This window comes from Bos grunniens, chromosome 19 (assembly GCF_055505025.1).
Source record: "Bos grunniens cultivar Pamir isolate PY7600 chromosome 19, Bosgru_T2T1.0, whole genome shotgun sequence".
Taxonomy (NCBI): domain Eukaryota; kingdom Metazoa; phylum Chordata; class Mammalia; order Artiodactyla; family Bovidae; genus Bos; species Bos grunniens.
This window is the reverse complement of record NC_141183.1, coordinates 8,667,193-8,691,758: the sequence shown is the minus strand read 5'-3', so window position 1 is coordinate 8,691,758 and position 24,566 is coordinate 8,667,193. Positions and strand designations below refer to the sequence as shown.

The 24,566-nt window shown below is 45.7% G+C and overlaps 1 protein-coding gene across 2 annotated transcripts in view; it reads right to left on the bottom strand.

Annotated features, from left to right (window-relative positions):
- The window catches only part of SEC14L1 (SEC14 like lipid binding 1), a 49,297-nt gene extending 25,034 nt beyond the window's left edge, over positions 1-24,263 (bottom strand). Inside the window, exons 1-2 of one of the 2 annotated variants that reach the window (XM_086355261.1) lie at positions 24,148-24,263; positions 21,632-21,724 (exon numbers count right to left, since the gene is read on the bottom strand). In XM_086355261.1, coding sequence (XP_086211387.1) covers positions 21,632-21,694 — 63 coding nt within the window. In that variant the 5' untranslated portion in view covers positions 21,695-21,724; positions 24,148-24,263. Of the gene's footprint in view, positions 1-21,631; positions 21,725-22,751; positions 23,566-24,147 lie in introns of those variants that run through there. The other variant, XM_086355263.1, reaches the window with a different exon arrangement.
- Positions 24,264-24,566: the final 303 nt, after the last annotated feature.

Genomic DNA, 24,566 nt, shown 5'->3' with positions numbered 1-24,566 from the left:
CACTTTTTCCAGAGGTAGTATGTAGTCTGAGAAAGACTTCAGTTCAACCCATCGTGCCATAGGTCTAAGGAAAGGGCATTTAAGAGACTCATGAAACCCAACAAAGGAGGTTGATTTCTTTGCTAGAGCCACACACTGAAATGTGTGACGACTGCGGAAGGCACAATTATGGCTCAAAGAACAGATGGTGAGAGCGCAGCTCACACACAGAGTGCACCAAAACGTTCGCAACTACAAATATTTTAGACAGTTTTTTTAAAACCAGGAACACATCCTTTTCTCCCAACACCTACCCGCACAGTTAGCACACAATGATTTAACTGGCTCTGTTTACTTTTGATGAAGGAGCCATTTCCTCGTGTATCACTCTACACAACAGAGGGGGACAGGCAGGCCCTGGAAGACACGCTGAGGGACTTTGCATCAACACATCAGTTCCTTTACTCACATCCGCTCCTTTGCTCCAAGAGTTCTGAACATGAAATGCTTTTGTTAAAGGATAAGAACTTTTGTTAACACACTTTAACAGACTGACAGAGCTACTGGATTTTCAAATAAAACTCAAAGGATAATCAGTATGCTTGACTAACTGCATCTTGCGCGTGTTAATTCAGATTAGAAAACTATGGCCCATACTTGTCCAAACCACTTCGTGTTTCTGAAAGATCTCAAGACTGACATTTCAGACAACAGCCTGGGGGCTCCATACTTCCATGGGTTTATTATCTTGAAGACAATCATGCACGACATTTCTGATGGGGTATCCGGAGTGGGTTTATTATCTTGAAGATAGTCATGCATGACATTTCTGATTGGGTATCTGGAGTGGGTTTATTACTTGAAGACAATCATGCATGACATTTCTGATAGGTATCTGGAGTCATTGGTCCTTAAAGCACTGTCTCTTGGGGCAGAATGCCAGAGGTTCCCAAATTTGGGTTCCTGGCACCCTTGGAATCTCGACTTTTTCACGGTGCCCGAGGCCAAAGGAAATACCACTTATTAGATTATGGGGTCCAAACAACTTAAAAAGCATTTGGGTCTTAATAACTTAGTAACCATTTGAAAAATAATATGCTTCTTAAGTTGAAGGAGAAAACGTTTTGCTTCAGTCCTAAATAGCGAGAGTGATCTGAGGATGCGCGTGCACTCCTCTCAGAGTCACGCTGCCGCTGCTGTGAGTTCCTGCTGCACACAACGCACAGCAACCACCGCAAGCCCAACCGCACAGAGATGCAACATCATCGAAGGACGTGCAGTGTGATCCCGAAACCGTGAACTACCCTGAACCAAGAGTCTGCAGTGTTTGTGAAAGGTAGAGTATCACAGTGCTTCCTCAAAAACGGAAACTGTCCTATAGCCCGGGTGCTCTGGGGTGCCTCAGAACACACTTTGGGAACTGTGGCTCCAAGGGCTCTAAATTTTATTCATTCGTTCACAAATTCCTCTGCCTATAAATACATTATTCAAAATACAAACAGGGACTTCTTTGGTGGTCCAGTGGTTAAGAAATCACCTTGCAATGCAAGGGGACAAGGGTTCGACCCCTGATCAGGGAACTAAGATCCCATATGTGGCAGAGCAACTAAGCCCACGCACCACGACCACCGAGCCTGTGGCCACAATGACGCCCAGGTGCCACAGCTAAGACCCAAGGCAGCCAAATAATTCAGAAAGTGTATTTTAAAAATGAAAACAAACGAGCTTCAATCCAACTGATCACCCTATACTATCAAACTTTCCGTCAAATACAAAAGGTCCAGCGCCCAAGCTAAATTTCCAACTTCTGCATAAAGGCCTTCAAAAACCTAAGACCGGTGAGCAAACTTTTCACATAAGCAAAGGGCCAGACAGGGAATATTTTCAGCTTTCTGGGCCAGACAGTCTCTGTGACAAATATTCAGCTCTGCCTTTTGAGGACAGAAGCAGCCATAGACAATATGTAAACAACCCGAATAGAGCTCGGTTCCAATAAAAGTGTATTTATAGAGACTGAAATCTGAATTTCAGATACTTTTCACAAGCCATGAAACAGTCTAGAATTTTTCCCAATCGCTAAAAAATATAAAGACCTATTTTAGCTGGTGTACAAAAACAGACGCGGGGAAAACTGATGCTGGGAAAGACCGAAGGCAGGAGGAGAAAGGGACGACCGAGGATGAGCTGGTTGGATGGCATCATCGATGCGATGGACATGAGTTAGAGTTATCTCCGGGAGTTGGTGATGGACAGGCGTGGCGTGCTGCAGTCCGTGGGGTCGCAGAGAGTCAGACACGACTGAGCGACTGAACTGAACAAAAACAGACAGCAGGCTGTCGTGTGCCCACTCCTGATCTAAGTGATTAACTGTAACGGGTTCCATGTAATTATTTTCCCACAAAAACGCAAGAGTTATTTTAAATGCCAACCAGTCTAAACAGTGAAAGATAAAAATTTGAAATAAAACAGAAAGGATCATAAGGCCAATGGACTATCACTTGTACTTAACTGCTCTCTGTTACACAAGGGGGTCTCAACAAATGCATTTCTCACTTACGCACACAAATCTGACTACGTACATTTAACCCAAGAAAGAAGTGGGGAGGAGAGGAGAGCACGAATGTGAATAAGGAGGGTAACCCCCACCGTTCTACTCAATGAACAGATGCACTCTAGAGCCACCTCTTCTATAATCTGCAGCCACCAACCACATGTGAATATTTAAATTTAATTAAATATTAAAGAACATTAAAATCCACTCCCTCAGTCTCACTAGCTACATTTCAAGTTCAAGAAGTTGCTCTGATCTTGGCTGACTCACAATGCTAACTTCACTACAGTGATGGTCTCACAGGTATACACGTCAAAACTCATCCAATTATATATCTTTAAAAGATATAGTTTATTATTTGTCATTTATATCTCAATAAAGTGGGGGAAAACAATAAAAACATAAATGCATATAGTTTTAATTGGCAGGCCAACTCTGGGAAGCATTTCTAATAGTGACCAGTATTTCCTGATAAAGAAGCTTGATTTGCCGTCATCAGCACAGCAGGAAAACTCAAGGTTAAGTGAAAAGGAAAGCAGCACCACGGCATTATTCATAATTGCCAAAAACAGGAAGCAACCAAGATGTCCTACGAAAGGTGAATGGATACACAGTCTGTGCATGGTACATCCACACAATGGAGTCTTATTCAGCAATAAAGTGAGATGCACTATCGAGCCACAAAAAGAGGTGGGAGAAACTTAAATGATTACAGCTTTGAAAGAAGCTTATGTGAAAAGGCTGCAGACTGTATGATACCAACTCTCTGATAACTGGAAAAGGCAACACTACTGAGAGACTAAAAAGACCAAGGGCTGCCAAGTGTTGGGGAGAGAAGGCAGGGATGAAGGGTGGGGCACAGAGGAGTTTCAGGGCAGAGAAACCGCTCCAAGGACACTGTCCTGGTGGATATGGGATGTTAGACATTTGTCAAAACCCAAAGGCCTGTAAAACACACAGTGAATCCTAATGGAGATGATGGATTATAGTTAATAATAACATACAAACACTGGCTCAAAAATGAAAGAAACACACCACACAAGATGTTAATACAGGGGAAGCTGTAGAGGGATATATAGAAATCCCATACTACCTGCTCAATTTTCTGTAATGTAAACCTAAAACTGCTCTAAAAATTATAATCTATTAAATATAAAGAAAAAAAGGAGTCAAGTAACACCCTGGCCAAAGGTAAATAGCCTATTAACTACCTGAGCTATTGGAAAATGAAAAAGTTCTTCTAAGAAGAACCTAGAGAAATTCATAACATCCTTTATTCAACATTCTCTCCCACGACAAACACTGCAGAGCAGGCACCCGGGATGCAGGAGGGAAAGACCAGGGCCGTCCCCACCGAGAGCTTTCACGAAGGGGGCCGCAAGGCAGGAGCGGCACCCCAGCACCGCTTGCCTGGGGAGCCTGCACACACACGGCAAGTGGGTTCACAAAGGTGGGTGCATGTACTAGGCAGGCTCCTGCTACAGAATGAGCTTCTCCCCACTTTCAAATGAGGAAACAGAGGCTGAGAGAAGTCAAGTCCCGGAATCCGAACCCAGAGCAGCGCCACGTCTCAAGGGACGGGCCCTGGGAGAGAAGACCCAGCTCCAGTCCCAGAGAGGGCCTTGGGAAGCTTACTCGGCATTGTTGAGTAATTCATCTTCTTCATCTTCAATTTCATCTTAGTTTCTTCATTTTTGATGTGCAGAATTGTAGAAGATTAAGAAAAAGAAGACGGAAGAGTGTTTGGCAGCCCTGACAAAGAGTACATACAATACTCAAAAAGAGGAAAAAGGTGCCTGATCACTAAGCAAAGACGCTGCCACCCACGGCCCAGGGACTGATTTAGCTTGGCACAGAAAGAGGAAGAGAATCTAATGTGAATGGCTTAAAAAAAAAAAATTCACCCTCAAAATCCTTGCTCACCGGGCTAAAATGACAATTTTATCTTCCATGGCCCTAAAAACACAAGATGTAAATAACATGAGACTTGGCTGGAAACCATTTTAAGTTTATAATTAGCCCACTAAAAAAAGAAAGGAACCAGGTGTGAATAGTATCATAGAGGTCTCCTTCTATAAGGAAAAGGAAAAAGTCAACAGAAATAAAGATAGAAATGATATCACTTCAACTTAGGGATTGAGAGTGAAATATTCCCTCTGTAGTGTGAAGAAAATACAAGAAACATATTGATTTAGTTATATAACTCGTTAATTCTACACTAAACTCAGTTGCTAGAAGCAGATATGGCCCTGAAGATTAACATGATCAAAGCCGAAAGAGAACTTTCATAAAATGAGTGGGGGGAGAGGGACTGCTGAGGAAACAAGATGTTCCCTGAAAGGTTTTGGTTGCAGGGAGCCCTGAATCGGGCTTAACGCTAATGGTAGTAACATGTTCCACAGAATGAAGAGACACAATACACTTGGATGGGAAAGAACTCCCATCAGGAAACCAGTGGCTCAGCCCCCTTCTCGGCCTGAATGAATGTAAACATTAGACTATTCCTACAGCCCTGGAGAGACACCTACTGTTTCAAGGACAAAGCCCTTGCCGCCGGGCAACCCTGTACAACTCTCAACCCAAGTGCCCCAGCACGCACGGCCTCAAACTGTTTTTAAACTCACAGCTCCTAGCAACTTCCGAGCCACTCCCTTCCCCCAGCCCGCCACCCAACTGTTGTCACTGGCCTCAGCTAGCCCGCAGCGTCCTTTCCCTCCCCGCCTCCAGCACTGTCACTTCAGGACCAGACACCAACCAGGGAGCCAGAAGGCAGAGCCAACAGAGAGCCTGGGCTCCTGTGTCAGCAGGCCCTGATTTGAATCTCAATGGTACCACCTACAAGCGCCAGCCTTCTGTTACAGAAAAGACGAAGATGGGCTGCATGCCACCAAAGATGGAGCACGAGGGGGAAGCTTACTGCCTGGCTGGGAACCGGGTCAGCACAGATCAGGCAGGAGGGAGAAGAAGGCTGGGGGAGGAGGACTGGGGAGGAACCTCAAAGCAAAGGATGCAACCTGGCTTTGTCCAAAGTCAGAAAAGCCCGGGGTCCACGGCCGTCCTGCTGACAAGCGAGATCCGGGTTTGTGTGGACGTGAGCCAAGCTGCACGTGGTCTGGGCGTGTGTGTGGCCACGCGGAACCCTGGCACCTGCACCACGGACAGTGGGCAAGGCAGTCAGGTCACCTGGCAAGCAGTTTAAATCTCAGTTTCCTCTTTGTAAAGTGGAATAAGAGAAGCGCCTACCTCTAAAGTTGTTAAGTCCCAGTTGTAAGTCCTGGGGATGTAATATCCGGCATGGTGACTTAACGACACTGTATTATACATCTGAAAGTTGCTAAGAGATCTTAAAGGTTATCACAAGGGAAAAAAATGTGTAACTGTGAGGTGATGGATGTCAACTTTTGTGGTAATCATTTCTCAAGGAACATAAAGTATTACACTGCACACCTTAAACAAACACTAAGGGTTTCCCACAATGCAAAAGACATAAGAGACACAGGTTCGATCCTTAGGTCGGAATGATCTCCTGGAGAAGGAAATGGCAACCTACTCCAGTATTCATGCTTGGGAAATCCCACGGACAGAGGAGCCTGGCAGGCTACAATCCATAGGATCGCAAAGAGTCGGACATGACTGAAGTGACCTAACACACACACAAACAAACACAATGTTATATGTCAATTACATCTCAACAAAGGGGGCAGAGTGGGGAGAAGAGCCTACCCACGTAAGTGTGAGCCATGAATGAGACAGTAGCACACTGAACCCACACAAGCTCATCCTTACTCCTGCATCTTTCAGATGTTCTTTAAGTGTTTCTTAAATGGTGGTTCAGCTCTGGGATCACCGGGGGCCTAGCAACCAGATCTCCCCAATGGGCTGTACACTGGGTTCAGCTGCCCAGGTGGTGCCCAAGGCCCTGCGCAGAGGCCTGCCCTACCACTCCCCTCCAGGAGATAAGAAGACCCCTGAAGGCAGAACTTGTTTGGAAACTGCTTCCCATCCCTCTATAGCTCCAGCCCTACTTTGCCTCTGGTTATAACACAAGCAGAAGATATTAAGAAGAGATGGCAAGAATACACAGAAGAACTGTACAAAAAAGATCTTCACAACCCAGATAATCACGATGGTGTGATCACTGACCTAGAGCCAAACATCCTGGAATGTGAAGTCAAGTGGGCCTTAGAAAGCATCTCTACGAACAAAGCTAGTGGAAGTGATAGAATTCCAGTTGAGCTATTCCAAATCCTGAAAGATGATGCTGTGCAACTATTGCACTCAATATGCCAGCAAATTTGGAAAACTCAGCAGTGGCCACAGGATTGGAAAAGGTCAGTTTTCATTCCAATCCCAAAGAAAGGCAATGCCAAAGAATGTTCAAACTACCGCACAATTGCACTCATCTCACACACTAGTAAAGTAATGCTCAAAATTCTCCCAGCCAGGCTTCAGCAATATGTGAACTGAACTTCCTGATGTTCAAGCTGGTTTTAGAAAAGGCAGAGGAACCAGAGATCAAATTGTCAACATCCGCTGAATCATGGAAAAAGCAAGAGAGTTCCAGAAAAACATCTATTTCTGCTTTATTGACTATGCCAAAGCCTTTGACTGTGTGGATCACAATAAACTGTGGAAAATTCTGAAAGAGATGGGAATACCAGACTACCTGATCTGCCTCTTGAGAAACCTGTATGCAGGTCAGGAAGCAACAGTTAGAACTGGACATGGAACAACAGACTGGTTCCAAATACGAAAAGGAGTTACGTCAAGGCTGTATATTGTCACCCTGTTTACTTAACTTCTACGCAGAGTACATCATGAGAAACGCTGGACTGGATGAAGCACAAGCTGGAATCAAGATTGCCGGGAGAAATATCAATAACCTCTGATATGCAGATGACACCACCGTTATGGCAGAAAGTGAAGAGGAACTAAAAAAGCCTCTTGATGAAAGTGAAAGTGGAGAGTGAAAAAGTTGGCTTAAAGCTCAACATTCAGAAAACGAAGATCATGGCATCCGGTCCCATCACTTCATGGGAAATAGATGGGGAAACAGTGGAAACAGTGTCAGACTTTATTTTTCTGGGCTCCAAAATCACTGCAGATGGTGACTGCAGCCATGAAATTAAAAGACGCTTACTCCTTGGAAGGAAAGTTATGACCAACCTAGATAGCATATTCAAAAGCAGAGACATTACTTTGCCAACAAAGGTTCGTCTAGTCAAGGCTATGGTTTTTCCTGTGGTCATGTATGGATGTGAGAGTTGGACTGTGAAGAAGGCTGAGCGCCAAAGAATTGATGCTTTTGAACTGTGGTGTTGGAGAAGACTCTTGAGAGTCCCTTGGACTGCAAGGAGATCCAACCAGTCCATTCTGAAGGAGATCAGCCCTGGGATTTCTTTGGAAGGAATGATGCTAAAGCTGAAATTCCAGTACTTTGGCCACCTCATGCGAAGGGTTGACTCATTGGAAAAGACTCTGATGCAGGGAGGGATTGGAGGCAAGAGGAGAAGGGGACAACAGAGGATGAGATGGGTGGATGGCATCACTGACTCGATGGATCTGAGTCTGAGTGAACTCCGGGAGTTGGTGATAGACAGGGAGGCCTGGCATGCTGCGATTCATGGGGTCGCAAAGAGTTGGACATGACTGAGCGACTGATCTGATCTGATCTGATCTGATACAACTAACTATCTCCAATGAAACAGACTTAAAAGTTTTAAGCTTTAAGTTCAAAACGTAGTACAGTTGATTTGAGGACTTCACAATCCATCATGAAAAAGAAACATGACCATGAGAATCACAAACTTTACAGAAGGACATTTCCGCCCCCCACTCCTGCCCCCACCATTCTCCCGCAGGGTGATGAAGCAGAGTGTCAGTTTCCACAGCTCTAAGTCAGACACGGAAGTTGAAGACACTGCCATCCCAAGTTTCCACTCTTAGCCTCACCAGTCAATACTCAGTTAAAACAACTGTCAAAGAGCTATCATTCATGACCTACCGTGTGGAAGGGCTGCCCACTACCCCTGAGAACGGCTGAGCCAACAAGCCACTCAACTGAATGTTTATCCCCCTCTCCAACCTCTGGTTGGTTTCAACCTTGGTTGCATGTCAAACAAAACCCAATTTAAGGAGCTGATGGATCTGGAATTCATGACAGTATAGCCAAACCTCTAACTCAAGAAAAATGGCTTTAGTAATCAAAAGATGGAAGTTTCCTTGGACCTTTAGTGTTGACCAGTTATTTTTCATTATAATGTTACTTAAATACGTACAAACTAGGCAAAAACTCATACCATTATAAAACTCAAACTAACACAATATACATTTAACGAGAAAGATGACAATTTGTTGAAGACGAAGTCCTCCTTCAACATGGGACTGAGCAGCAGGGCACGGCTGCTTTCAAACCTGGCAGGCCTGCATCAAGGCAGGCCTTTGGAGATTCACCACTCCTACCACTTCTATTTAAGTCTTTATCTGTACAGCCCCCTGTGTGCAGAAGAACTTAGCGTATACTTGGCTCAATCACATCATTTACATATTAATTCCACCTCTATTCTTTTTGTATTTGCTTTCAACCATTAAACCAGTATTGTGAGGCAAACAACCACAGTCAAAAAATGGGCCCAAGACCTCAAGAGACCTAATTTTCTTCAAAGACATATAGATGTGTGACAAGCACATAAACAGATGTTCAACGTTGCTAATTATTAGAGAAATGCAAATCGGAACCACAATGACGTCACCCCACACCAGTCAGAACTGGCCCTCATTAAAAAGTCTACAAATAACAAATGCTGGAGAGGGTGTGGAAAAAAGGAAACGTTCCCGCACCGTTGGTAGGAATGTAAGCCGGTGCAGCCACCGTGGAAAACAGGATGGAGGTTCCTTAAGAAACGAGAGTTGCCCTATGATCCAGCAAGCCCACTCCTGGGCAGGTATCTGGAGAAAACTATAATCTGAAAAGATTCGTGCACTTCTAAAGTTCATGGCAGCACTATTTACAGGAACCAAGACATGGAAGCAACCTAAATGTCCACCAACAGATGAAGGGATGAGGAAGATAATGGTAGATTAGAACAAAAAGCACAACATTAACCAATCCCAGTTAGAAAATTAAAGGATACTAGTCAGAAAACACAGAGGTACACACATCTTTAAGTAGATCTTTATACTTAAGATATCTGTCACTGTCAATAAATCTTGAAGGACAAATGTTTCACAGGCCACAATTACTCGAGCCCTAGGCAAACAAGAATGTCTGGAGTGTTACAAAGGGTTTCTCTTCTCTTAGTTTTTTAAATTTAAAAGTCAAGTGACTGATTCATGATCCAACAGAATCCAAAACATGCCAGGACTTTCCAAAACTATTTCTAATCCATAAAACTTTCTAATAGCAAACTGAGTATATGTGACAATAAAAATAGCAGTTTTGCATATTCTTCTTCAAATGAAGTTGGATTTGGCAGAGCGCTGTTTCCCTTTTCCAGAGTGTAAAAAATGAGTCCGTGGACTTCAGAAGAGCATTTGGTGTTCCAGGGACTTGCAGCTGTCAGCTTTTATAGATGCCATGTGTTTGCCCACATAAAAGAATGTAATGAGCTATGGAAATATTATCCGGCCTCATGAACCAGAATAAAAGCGCCATCGTCAGTAGGCTGATAGCAGGAGTCGGTCCATGCATCAGGAAAATATCTATCAAGCACCGTTTATTAAACGCCTATTACACAAGTTGTGCCTCCCGGACCGTGAAGTGCTCGTTTCTGTTTTCTCTACCACATCCCTTCCTTTATGGTGGGAGCCCCCCGACAGTGCATCCCCCCAGCTCATCAATCTACACCTGCTCTCAGATGCTGTTCTTTCTTTGTTATGAACTAACGGCAAAGGCAACCGTGAGATGCAAACTAGAGCTGTATCTTGAACAGGTGGAACAAAATACAGCGGTTGAATTCAAAGATAAAAAAAAAAATCTATAGAGATGTGCACTTATTTTTGGCTGACATAATAGTCAACTAGACTTTAAACAATAAACACAACAGCCAAAAAGTGGAAACAGCTCAACTGTCCACCGATGAAAGAATGGATAAACAAACTGTAGTGTGTATACACACACACACATATAAGATTATTCAACTTTAGAAAGGAAAACAATTTTGACATGTTACAACATGAAGGAGCTGTGAGGACAATATGCTAAGTGAAATAAGCAAGTTACAGAAGGATAAATATTGTGTAATTTCTCTCATAAGAGGTACTTAGAATAGTCAAATCTATAGAGACAGAAAGTAGAGAGGGGTGGGGATGGGGAGTCAGTGTCTAATGGGGACAGAGTCTCCATCTGGGAAGATAAGAATGTTCTGCAGATGAATGGTGGTGATGGTCATACAACCTGTGAATGTCCTTGAAAGTGAAAGTGAAAGTCACTCAGTCGCGTCCGACTCTTGGCGACCCCATGGACTATACAGTCCATGGAATTCTCCAGACCAGAATACTAGAGTGGGTTGCCTTTCCCTTCTCCAGGTGATCTTCCCAACCCAGGGATCGAACCCAGGTATCCTGTGCTGCAGGCGGATTCTTTACTGGCCGAGCCGCAAAAGGAAGCCCAGGCATACTGGAGTGGGTGGCCCATCCCGTCTCCAGGGGACCTTCCTGACCCAGGAATCGAACCAGGGTCTCCTGCATTGCAGATGGATTCTTTACCAACTGAGCTATCAGGGAAGCCAAATTGTAACTGGAAATAGTTAAAATGGTAAATCTTACGTATATTTTACCACATAAAAAAGAGTATAAATCTTTTTTTATACTCCACCTGAAAATTAGCAAGTAAAGCCACACAAATAATTCAGTTAAGACAGGCACATGCTTGTTAACAGAGTTTTGGTATCACTATATAAACTCACAAAAAACAGTCTGGAGAAGCACGTACAGCAAACAGCCTCCTTTTAGTACACGCTAGATCCTTCTAAAGAAAGTATCATTAACGAGTCTCTATTATACAACCTGTTAAAAGAATCTATCCTTTCGAAGATTTTCAAGTAAGGAAAAGTTATAACTGAAACCAATTTTCTTTCTTCTACTCCATTCGGTACACATCAAATTAAGGACATCCAAACCAGTGGTCCTCCAACCTGTGCAGGCATCAGAACCAGGGCTTGTGAAACCCAACTGCTGGGCCTGCCCCGGAAATCCTGACGCAGCTGAGAATAAGAATTTCGAACTGTCACAATTACATCCCAGACCAACTCTGTGTTAAATGAAATAAAGATACGATGTGTTTGGGGAAGAGCTTTCTAAATGTTAATAGCATAAATACTGCAATACAACTCTCTCTTAAATTTACTTCTTAAAATAAATACCTTCAGCTTTTAGTTCTGAACTTGGTTTTAAAGACAGATACAGGCGCCGAACTAGGCAAAGAAACGCATTTTACCTACTGCTACAGAGTAACTTATTCAATTAAGAAAAAGGGTCATGTAATAAGCAACCTCCAGGTTTAAAACTATAGAGATAGAAAAAAGAAAATTAGAATACCATTCTATCAGAGTCAAGAATTTTTAAATGAATTTTATGTTCTGTAGGAGAAGCACATAAAGGAAGTTTTTTGGTCGCAAAGAGTCAGACATGACTTAGTGGCTGAACAAATTCATCACTATGGGAAAAAAGCCACTCAAACACTAATACATAAACCAGGATACATTTTTCAGAAAACTACAGTAATTATAAGCTTCAGTTCACTGAACATAAACTCTATTTTACTCAAAACCAAATTGCATCAGATTCCTTCAAAACACAGTATAAGTAGTAAATTCAACCAAAAGAATATGTTCCAATGTGACCTTTTGTTAAAATTTTCACTCCCAGAAGCAGCAGTAATGGCAGAAGCGAGAGTGTGCATCTCAGGACTGGCTTATTCTTCAGACAAATCCATTACTGAGGCTTCTCTGTAGGCTCGGGAGAAAAAGCAAAACGTTCTGGTTCCCACCCTGAAGATGCTTATGTGAAAGGAGAGGTGACAAGCTGCAGGGACCAGCCAGGCGACAGGGGGACAACAGAGCACAGGGCGGGAACTCCTCCGAGAACTGACCTGACCGGTGAGGGAAGGACGGAGAAAGGCACTCCAGCACGAAGCCAGCAACAGACGCACACCTGGGGAGCGGCCAGCGACCCCAGAGACGCTACTGGGGAGCACGGGGGGTCTCGCCTGTGGCGACGAGGCTACGAGGAGGCTTAGAAGCCAGGACAGAGCCAAGGCTCTGAACTCATCTTGAAGGTGGGGTGCAGCCACTTGAGAATTTTAAACTAGCAAGCAATGCGGTCAGACGTCCAACTGGGAGACTCGGGGGCAGCAACCCTGAGAAAAAGCGAGTGGGGCAGACAGGGTTGGGATGCAGGGTCCAGAGGACGTGAAGGATGCTGTGATGGAGGCTGAGCCCACACCGTCAGAGGGGACGATTCAGATCCAAGTCAACAGACACCCTGGATGGGCAAGGGTCCGGCCATCACTGGGGTTGGAGGGGTGGGGGCTTTCAGGGGTGCCTGGGCTCCGGGTCTGAGGGTCGGCACATGGCGGTGGCATTCCTCAGAAGCAGCAGTTCAGAGGAAAGGCAGAGCTTTTCAGAGGAATTCTATTGTTTTTAACATGCTTGCGTGCGTTCTGTTGGGTTTGCTCTTTGTGTGGGCACGAGGAAGGGTGGGTACTGTTCAGACCTACTAAGTCTGCCTCGGAATGGCCAGGTGGGGCTCTCCAAGCACGGAGCTGGCTAGACGCCTGGAAGCGCCTGTGTGTAGGCTGAGGGTGAGCCCTGAGAGCTTTGGTTTATAAACTGACAGTTGAAGCCACGGGTTCAGACGATGCTGGCCAGGAAGGGAGGTCGGCTGAGAGAGCTGGATATTCATAATACAGCATTAACCACAAGTTAAAACTGTGACATCCAGAAAACACAAAACTAGTTGAATAACTACGGGGTCTTGAAATAGCAAAACAACTTATCGTTAGAGGAAGAGCCCATCTGTACCCAAGGCAGCATGGAGGTGAGTCGAATAAGGAGAAAAGCAAGGGTGACCAGAGGGAGGGCCAGAGACCCAGGAGGAAGAGAACCACTGCCAGTCATCCAGTCAAACACGCGAGACATTTAGGAACCGGACGCTTATCAATCACTCAGATTCGCACTATGCATGTGAACAGTGCACTAGGAATATACGAATGCAAATCGTGTAGGAGAGAGCTATGAAATAAACATGGCAGATTTCTGAATGGAAAAAGGATTCAGCACACATCACGATATATACAGCAATTATCCTACAGGGTGATAATTGCATAAATCTACATACATACATACAAAGACTTTTCTTTAAAAAAACAACAACAACAAATAAAACAAGGCCAGTACTCTCAAGATCAACTGTACCTTTCAAGGGAATTGTTACTGCAATACATGCCTTCTGTTGCAACATGTAAAATTATCCCATTAGAAGTACATAAAACTGTTTTCACTCATACAGATTAAAAATCAAGAAAGATCAATGATCACACCTGCCCATCAAAAATTCTCTGCAGTGAATCTCTCTGGGCACTGCCCAAACCAGACTGACATCCCCATCCAGGGCTGTAAAGCAAGAAGCATGAACAAAGGACAGGCCAGGGTGCCTGGGACCCCTCCTTGCACCTCGGTGGTCCCCAAGCGCTTACCACGGACGCTACATAGGGAGCCTCTTAGTCAGATCTGCCAATAAATGAACTCCCTTCAACCGCTCTCTATAAACAGTAGGATCAACGAAGTGCGTTTGGAAAGACCCAGTTTAATTTGAAAAAAAAATGCTTTGCATCCTATTTGCAACTCAAAACTACAAAGGATAATTGCTGGCTTCAATATCTATCAGCAATATCAGCAAATGTTTAGACAAAGCTGCTAAAAAGTAGCTGAACTGACTGACTTGAGGTCTGTGACTCCTCCCGGTGCCAACTGGCTGTAATGAACAATTAAATCAGCAAAACGTTAAGGTAATTGAAAAGGACAAATGACCCAGTTTCTGTAACAAAGCGATGACACGAAAGGAAACAAAGGGAGAGGAGGATGTGAGGGAACAGAGGAGGCTGAAGAAATATAATAACTGAACGCTAAGGTTTATCTGAAGGAGGATCCAAAGAAGGTTAAAAAAAAAAGACATTGTGTTAGCAGAGAAAGTCTGAACATGGATTTGGGACTGGATGATGTCAAGGAATTATTAGAACTCTTCTCAGATGTGATCATGACACGGTGGTTACTTTTCAAAAGAAAAAGGTCCTGGCACGTCCCTGGTGGTCCAGTGTAGGGGACGTGGGTTCAATCCCCGAATGGGGAACTAAGATCCCACAAGTGCACCAGAACTAGAGAGAAGCCCAAGTGCCACAATGAGAGACTTCACGCAGCTAAATACATACATTTTTTTAAAAAAGTCTTTACAGTGCAAGGTATGTTTCAGGATGAATTAACAAGATGCCTGAAATCTGCTTTTTATATACACCAGCAGGAGGAAAGCGGAAAGAATAAACGAAACAAACTGGCAAAACGGTGATGCTTTCGGAGCTACGCCATGGGCAAGCGGGCATTCATCAAACTTTCCTTTCTACTTCTGCATACTTGGTTCCGAAAATACAAGGTTTACCCTTTTCTTTTTTTTTTTCCTTGACAAAAACAGGTAAATCAAGAAGGCAAGGAGCTGAATCAGATCCTGCTTTATTTCTTGAAATAAGAACCACTACTGAACCACGGCTGTATTCACTCTAGCACATTAAAAGTAATTCAGGAGGCATAACGTGTTGGGAGAGTGGGTTTAGGAGAAGAGAAAAAGCCTGGTTCTGCACAAAATAGCGTGTGAAGGAAGCACAATGACTGCTCATTGTCAAAGCTGAGTACATTTGACCGCATTCCAGGTTTTACTACACGGAACAGAATTTACGCTATGGCATTCAAAAACTTGATAAATGAAAAGAGTACAATCTCCCTCACTATTAATAAACTGACCAGGATCCTTAATGTATCAACAGAAAAACTGGATTGTTTCTCTCCACTTCTAGACTGAACAAAACTTTTTAAGCTGGTGACCCCAAAATGAAGACTGCTTATTTCTTTGAGTAAAAATAAATTCTATTGCATACTGGGCTGACTGAAGATATACCTATACCTCCATTAATGAAAAAGATGTATTTCAGTAACACACCTAATTGTCAGAAACTTGGAAAGCATAAAGGGCTCAGGGATAAAATCTAGGATGAGAGGCAGAGAACATGCTTCGAAAAGAAAAACAAAAGATGGAATGAAAGTATTTCATAACTAAAATAAAGGTACAAACCAAATACGCGTGGGACTCAGGTCAGCGGAAGAGAACAAAATCAGGAAGAGGGGTCGGGGGCTCCCAGTATCTTCGGCCAAGGAGGAGGGGCGGATGGGCACATGGGGCTTCAGGGGGCAGCCACCTGCCTCAGAGCAAGAGGACAAAGCCAGATGGGCTCCAGCAGGACCGAGGAACAGCCCGGAAACAGCTGCACGGGGGTGGGGGGTGGGCTCTACCGCTCAGATTTCTGCGCACCTTGCCCTCACCCTAGAAGGAGCAGACTGGACTGCATTTGGTGTACACCTTCCTTAGACAGCGCTGTGATACACAAGCACACCCCAGGGTCCCCCACATGTCTCCCCAACTGTCCTGATGCATAAACTGAATGGATGAAGTAAGGTTTACATATATACAAAGGTCTATTTTAAAGAGACACATTCATAGTTCACATGTCAACAAATGACTCTGCTGATGCATTTCACCTTGCATTTGGGCGCGGCACAGGGGCTGGCTTTCAGAAAGGGAGGGGGGAGGCCATGGATGTTTCCAGGCCCTGCCTCTCCCACTGGCACGTCTATGGTCTGCTTAGTTCTACAGACCTCCCAACAGTCTACACGAGAGACCAGCCTAGTCACCAGGTTACATAGCAAGTCTGCGGCAGGGCCCCACTCTGTACCCAGAATCACAGCAAATCTCCTTTCATCCTCTAGTCTTGTAGGAAGATATGAGATATTTGAGGAAAGAGGAAAAGAAGGAAAAAAAACAGAGACCAAAACAAACCAAAGGAAAGCAAGAGAATGAGAGGAACAGAACCAAATGCTGTTGTGGGAGCCACTGGTCAGCAAGCGCACACTGAAAGAGAGAGCTTTTTGGTTACTCAACCTGTAAAAGCATATCACTTAAACTACTACAAAATTTGTCAAATGGGTTCTGCGTAATTTATGATGGTGTTAAAAAAAAAAAGCCAACTTCATCACAAAAGGGCTCTGCTTTTCCAGGAGGCATCGGTTAACTGAAGGCTCGCAGCATGCTACTTCTCTTCATGGAGAAAACACAGAGCCCTCATCTGAAGCAGATCAGATCTGAGCTTCAACCGTCAGACCTAGCTCCCAAGTCCTCACACGGAAAGCTCAAGTGAGCAAATGGACACCAGCCGATCAAACATATCTGTGTGCCTACGTGTGCTCGGTACCAACACTGGAGGGAACAAGGGAAAATACAGTCTCTGCCCTTGAGGAACATATACAATAGTTAGAGAGCAATACTCGGGCACCTTGGAAAATAAAAGAAACCACCTACCACCACCTACCACTGACTGCACCATGAAGGAGGAGAGAAACACGAAGGGCTTCGTAGCTGCCATCAGGGCAAGGGGTGGGCCAGCTAAGATCAAGATTAGATGGGGTGAACATCTAAGGCAAGGAAGGAAGTGTAGAAAGGAAGCGGGTGGGGGGCAGAAAAGACACCGTGGCAAACAGGGACAGCACAGAATAGATGGAAACATTCACGTTGGGAAGTCGGCACAATTATGAGAGAAGCTTGAACAGGGAAGGCAGGATACGAAGGGCCTTGGAGAAAATGCAACGCGGTTTAGAACAGATGTGACTGATGAGAGCGATCACTTCCCCGAGGGCTGACAGGCGGAACCTGTGTCCAGCAGGAGGATGCAGGCCCAAAGGGAGGGGCGTGAGTGAGAAAGGACAACTCTGACTCCCCCCCGAAAGCTGGACCGGAGGTGGCGCTCAGGAGAGGGAGGCAGACAGCTGTGACTCAAGGGCATCATCTAGAAGGTGCATCGGCTAGGGATCCACACGGCCAACAGGGTCTGGGAGCCCACGACAGGGTGAAGAGAACAGGGAGCTCGGGGAGTGGACGTGAGCAGAGCTGTCGGGTGACAGGAAGCCTGGAGAAACAGGGCTTGGGACTGCCTGGCGGTCCAGCAGCTGAGATTCAGCGCTCCCAACGGAGGGGGCCCGGGGTTCGATCCCTGGTCAAGGAACGGGATCCCACATGTGAATTCTAATAAGACTTCACATGCCGCAACTAAAGATCCTGCATGCTGCCAGGAAGACCCAGGCAGCCAAAGAAATTAATAAATAAAACGGGGCTGCACAGGAGAGCAGCGGGGCCTCTGCCATCGCATGTTCCAGCAGTCCAGGGGCAGCTGTCCTGCCGAGAAACGCATCAGAGACTGGTCCTTGCCTCCCCGCCGCCGTGGCCACAGAGGCATGGCTCCCGGGTCCTCCTCTCCCTCGGTCTCACCTGCACCCTGACCCCACTTTACACTGCACACTGACCTCTGCTCCAAGGACTCACTCTCCTCTGCATCATTTGTGAAAGGCCAAGAAGGCCAGGAGGAAGGAAGCTGGACCTGAAAATGTTTACGCTCTGAAATCAGTGTTTTATCTCAGAACTTTCCAAATGAAACACTCAAGTCCAAGCATCTCAGAACCACACCTGCCGCCCAAGTCCCTTCTCGGCGGTCACCTCACTAGGCCAGGGGAGGCCACAGATATACCGGCGGGTACAAGCGACTGGAATGTCCTTCACAGATTAAGCTCTCCTCCCACAGGTTGGGCAGAGCAGCCCCAGGAAACATTTCTGGTTGAGCCTGGAAAGGTCACTCTTCAAGGACAAGAACCCTCCACAAACATTCCAGGATACACATTCTAATAAAAAGAACAGCAAACTCTACCCCAACTACCTGCAGAAGCTCTCTCTTCTCTGAGCCTCAGACTCCTCACCCTCAAAGGGGGCTCAGCAGGGGCGCTTCTCAACTCACCCAAGCACCAACCATTGTCTCTGGGCTCACAACTGACAACAGAACGCCCCTCAGAGGCCACAAATGCCTGCTCAAACACCTTCACTTCAGTTTTGCTTGTTTACCATTAACTCGTAGATGATTTTTTAATTCTACCAAGTATACTGACCCCAAAACAAATGGTAGATTGTCATGAAATCAATCAAAATAATTAACTTACTTGATACCTACCGTGGACCTACTACTGACACAGGCACTTCCCACCTCATATTCTGGCAATTCTAAATTACAACAGAACTCCTGGTTAAGACAAACAGAGGCTTTAAGTGGACGGCATGACGTTTCCTTCCACGGTCGTCACAGGACCCTGTAACTCAGGACTTGGATCACCTGTGAATACCACAAACTGACCACCTGACGAACACTTCTGTCCGTATCACTCGCTGTGACTACTGAAGCACAGTCACTTTTGGAGGGTCTCAAAAATATTTCTGTTCAAATTATAGTTCTGTTCTTGCATTAACTGAATGTCTTTGCTCACTCTGAATAAACTGAAAAGAATATTTTAGAGTAACTCTTTTGTACTTGTTTTTCCTCAAAAAGAGAAAAATCAAGCAAGGAAAACACTGTGGATTTTATGTAGTACAATTACAGGGAGAAAAGCACGAGGGACCCCACAAACTCACTAGACTATGCCTTCCAGTTTCTACCCAAATCTGGAGGGGAAGGGGTAATAGACTTCATTTTCAGATTAAAACGTAATTTCTTCCAAGTCAAAAAATTTTACTACTGCTTAAAACAGAAGCGAGTGAAAAACCAGTTAAGTTTAAAAGATTGAGGGGTGGCTGAGAAGTTCAATTTCAAATTCTTCTGTAAATCCCTGCATAAATGTGACAAGGCAAACTATAGCATTTTGAAAACCGTGAAAAAAGGAAAATATGGAAGCTGAACATTAGGTAAGCAAAATACCTTTTTATTATCAAGTGTTTGCCTAAGAGACCTGCCTTTGCCTCAAATGATCAGGGTCGCAGCAATATTTAAAAGTCGTCTGCAACATAAGAAAAAACGTAAGGCACCAGGTCCCGTGCCTGTCCCCTCCACCCTGGAGCATCTCCCAGGTTTACTGTCCTCCACTGCCCCAAACTAATCTCCTAGCACCACCAGCCCCTGCCAACCAGAAAGGGACAGGTGACCAAGCCCCACAAGGAATCCACAGGCCAGCCAGCATCCTGGGACCGGAGTGGGCAGCAGGGAGGATCAGATCAAGTATCTCTAGAATCTGAACCAGGAAATGTGAAAAGAATTGTTCACTTAGAAACTGAAAGAAGGCGACAAGAAATGCCACAAAGTTAAACTGGGGCCAGAGTTCTGACCAGCTGAAAAAGCATGTGAGCTGAAGCCACAGGAGAGGAAGGTAGGAGAGCGTGAAGCAGCCAGTGGCGAAGGGGTGAAGGGTGAAGTTCCGGGGACAACTGCTGCTGGGAACACCCTCCCTCCCCCCAAGCCAGGTTCCTGGAGTTCAGCCCGTGCAGGCCCACATTCCTGGATTTCTGTACGATCCCATCACACACAGCATGTGTTCCAACAACAATATCCCCCCTCTCAGGCCACAGTGGATCTCTGCTCTTTATGACCAAACGACCCACACAGCAAACAGGAAGCAAGCCTTCCTGGTAAGCCATTAACATAAAACACTGAACAGTCCTAGGACTGAAGGAAAACACAGAAGCAAATAATATCCACCCCCACCCCACACACACAAATCTCACACCTGGCAGAAAAGGGGCACCAGGGAGCTTTCTGAGGTAAAGGAGGGAATGGTTCTGCATCTTGACAGAGATTCATGTCACTCTGTCAACACTGATCAAACTGTAAACCTAATGTGATCATTTCACTGTCTGTAAATTACACCTCAATTTAAGAAACAGACGCCCTGAATCTAAATTGTTCCCTTGAGAGGACTTGAGTTTTGTTTTCCAAAACTAAACTGATCTGGATAAATCTCACAAATGATGCTGAGCAGCCAGCCAGATGCAAAAACACTTGAGTTTTTGTACACAGAACAGATACAGAAATTCATCTCTGGTCAGAGTCAAAATAGGGGCTAACTACAAGGGACCAGGAGGAGCTGAGGGTCTCTCATTGGGCTGAAAGGCTCTGGTTCAGACTGGTACTTTCATCAGGGTGTATTTCACGAGCAAGGCATCCTCCAGTCATACATTACACCTTAACGGTAACACAAAAGAGACAGGGAGGAAAAGGAGTTGTTGTTCAGTTGCTAAGTCGTGTCTGACTCTTAGCGAAAAGAACCGTTCACATAGAAACCGAAAGAATGCAGTAAGAAATGTCACAAAGTCAAACTGGATCCAGAGCCAGGGTTCTGACCAGCTGAAAAAGTACATGCGCTGAAGCCAAGGGAAAGAATACCTTACAGTAATCTAAAAGAGAGCGGAAAAAGTTTGTCTGGGGTTTTTTTTTTGGCCTCTAATTAAATTACTACTTCGAGCCAATCTCTTTAGGTAAATAACAAAGAAAATTAAGACTTTTAATTACCCCATTTGTGGAATTCTTATGTGACTCAAGAATTTAATATTAAGGGAGGAAGCTCATTTCAGCACAGTCCTTAGAATCCTGTAAATTAAGCTCCATCCTTCAGTGTTCAGCTTCATATAGTGAACTCACCCTCATTCTAAATGAGCAGAAGGAAAAAACCACTCTCTACATCCCTTTTCTACTTAAACAAAAAAGGAGCAAAATCCAGAGGAAGAATTATTTAGTCACAATCCCACTTCTGTATTTTCAAAAGGAGAATTGACTGAAATTCATACACAACCCTGAGATGAATTAAAAAAAAAAAATGCAGATTTTGATTTTCAGAGACTTATAGTTTAAAAGCAAATTCACAAACTTGCTAAAGTTCATAAGCATAAAAACAGAATATGTAAAAGTGGAGCAACAGATAATCAAATTTGGACACCTAAGAAGATAAGATGCAAGAGAGAAAACTGAAAAGTACTTACAGCCATAATTAGTTCAAAGGGGTGTTTATACACCCTCACTGGTGACTGGTATTTTTGCACCATGATTGCAATAAAACAGCAATCCTTTCACACCTGCAAAACACAAACATTTGTGATAAATAACCATGATATGGAAAAAATTTGCATTTACACAACATACTACAGTCTTCCTTAGACTACAGTCTAAGGAACCTTAATAGATCACAATTCTATGCACATACAAGTCAAAAGATGATGCTTAATTATACAAGGGCAAGGGAAGGCAGGAAAACAGGAAGAAAAGGTGAAGAAAGTCCAAGTGGAGCGAGGGAAGGAGCGCTGGTCTGAGGGCTGGAGGACTCAATTACCTTACCAGCCTCACTGCCTCTCCTGGGGCCGCCCTGGGTCCTTTCCAGCAAGTGAAATGCCGAGATTCAATTATTCTAATAACCCATACAATTAGTTCTTGAATCATTTTCTCTTCAACTTCCATGAGAAGCCAAATAAAAATGGTGGCACTTTAAGATATTAAGCCCAGAACACACAAAAATACAAGTGGAAAAAAAAATACTACTGTGTCTTAAATTATGGGATACTCCTCAAAAGCTATTTTCAAAGGAAACTTGTCAATCTCCATTTTCTAACTGCGCAGGCTACAACAACTTCAGGGATCAGTCTTCAAATGGCAGACACTCCAAGCCCTCTGGCTAGAGGCTCCACTGACTTTTTCAGCCTCAAAGAGCTGTAATACCAGGAAGCAATCAAGCCTCCTTTACCCGTCAAGAATCCTTCTGCCAGGGGCACATTCAGAGGCTGGCCTCAGCCTAAGCTGGATTTTTCTGAAAAACATACTTTTATTTGGAGCCCTCTATGGGACTTCACTTCCCTATTTAAAAGGAAGGAAGAAAAATAAATCCAAAGAGCCTACCTGTCCTGCTGAGGATAATTATTAAGAAAGTTATTTTATGCTGAGTAAGATGAGAGGATATTCAAAAGTACAAAACGGAATATCCTCAAGGAGCCTAAAGCCTAGCTGTAACAAAAGAAAAAATTACAAAGGTATATTTTATTTCATAAGATTCCTACCCATATTAATTACATTTAAAAAGATCTGGAACTTCCTCTGGTATGTTTCACATACCTCTCAGAAAGACCAGGTTCTGGCAGCAAACAGCTACATCTGGCAGTCTGAAAAACTGCTAAAGAGTAACTCGGGGCGACCTCAAGCAAGTCATTTGACTCTTCTGGGACTCAGATCCACCTCTGTGAAGTGAGGTTCAGGGTGAGATAACACTGTAAGACTTCCAGCTCTAAAACCAGGAATGAAGTGAAGTGGCTGGCTCAGTCGTGTCCGACTCTTTGCGACCCCATGGACTGTAGCCTACCACGCTCTTCCATCCATGGGATTTTCCAGGCAAGAGTACTGGAGTGGGGTGCCATTTCCTTCTTCCCTAAGATCTTCCTGACCCAGGCATCGAACCGGGGTCTCCCGCATTGTAGGCACATGCTTTACCGCCTGAGCCACTTCCGTCTGGGAAGTCTTAAAATCAGGAGACTCAGAGCCAAAACTCCTGAATCCACCACAATCAACTGGAATGCTGTCATTAATCTTGATTCTGGGACTGGCAGGTCCTGGTGCGCTGGGATAGAGTTCTGTTTAGTTTTGCCAACCTGATAATGCTGGTACACAGCAGGAATTCGATAACCTTTTAAATTTTTAACTAGTAAAATTTAATTTTAGGGTATCTCCCACAGAAAGAGAGGATACTTACTGGGTATATAAAGGGGTTGTAGGGCTGGGGAGAGAATGTTTAAAAAAAAAAAAAAAGAGGAATGCGCAGTTAAGACTCCCGTAACATCCATTCGGGATTCCACTGCCTGGCAGAATCCGAAGCGACTACGCTCAAGAACCTGGTAATTCCCGAGCTTCTGAACTCCTGCCAGTTCCCAGCTTCGGATGCTCTGGTCTAAACCAACGTCCTACGTGGGAATCCGGAGTTACAACGGCCAAGCGGCACCGTGGACCAGGGCAGCCCTCTATTGCATGACAATTGGTGCTTTAAAATTAGCCAATGGCCGGACTCAACGAGTCCACCCCAAACAGGCTGGAGGGGCGGCCGGGCCCTCGGCTCCATCTGGCGGGGGCCGGGGAGGGAGGGGGGGGGGGGTCCCGGCGCCGCGGTTTCTCGGGCCCCCAGTCCCAGGGAGACACGGGGAGATGCACCACGGGGGCCGGCTGGGAACCCAAACTCCGCTTCCCCCAGGAAAAGGGGGTCTCCGGGGTGGGAAGATCGGAGGTGATGGGGGCGAGGAGGGGGCGACCCAATACTGTAGGAGCCTCACGGGGGTCGGGGGGAAGACGGGGCGAAAGGAAGGCCCGCTCTCGACCCCTGCCGCGGAGCTGAGGCGAGCCGAGCAGAACCGAGGGGCCGGGGAAAGGTGGGCTAGGCGGGGAGGCGGCCGCGAGAGCCCCGCGCCGCCCGCAGGGGCCGGGCCGGGGGGCGCGCTCGGAGCCCGCCGCGGAGACGCGCGCTTACCTCTCGTCAGAAAAGCCGGGCCGGGGACGCGGGGCGACCGAGGGCGCTCATGCCGGCGGCTCCGTGGCGCCGTCGCCGTTCCACTGCCGGCCGGCCGCAGCTCCGCCGCCGGTTCCGGGGAGTGGGCCGGGGGGGGCGGCGGGGGCGGGAGCGGGAGGGGCCCGGCGCGGCTCGAGTGGTTGTTACGGGTGACGGGGAGGGCGGGGCCGGGAGGCCGGAAGGGGAGCGCGTGCGCGAAGGCGGCCGAGGGGCGGAGGCGGGCGCGAGGACGGTTGCTAGGGAGGGGGGAGGGCTGACAACGGGGACCCAGCCGAACTGCGCAGGCGCCGACTCCAGGCCGGCGGACGTGGGCGGCGCTCCGAGCCGGTGTTCGCCCAGAAGCGAGGCGGGCCAAAGGCTCCTGGCCCCGCCCAGGGTTG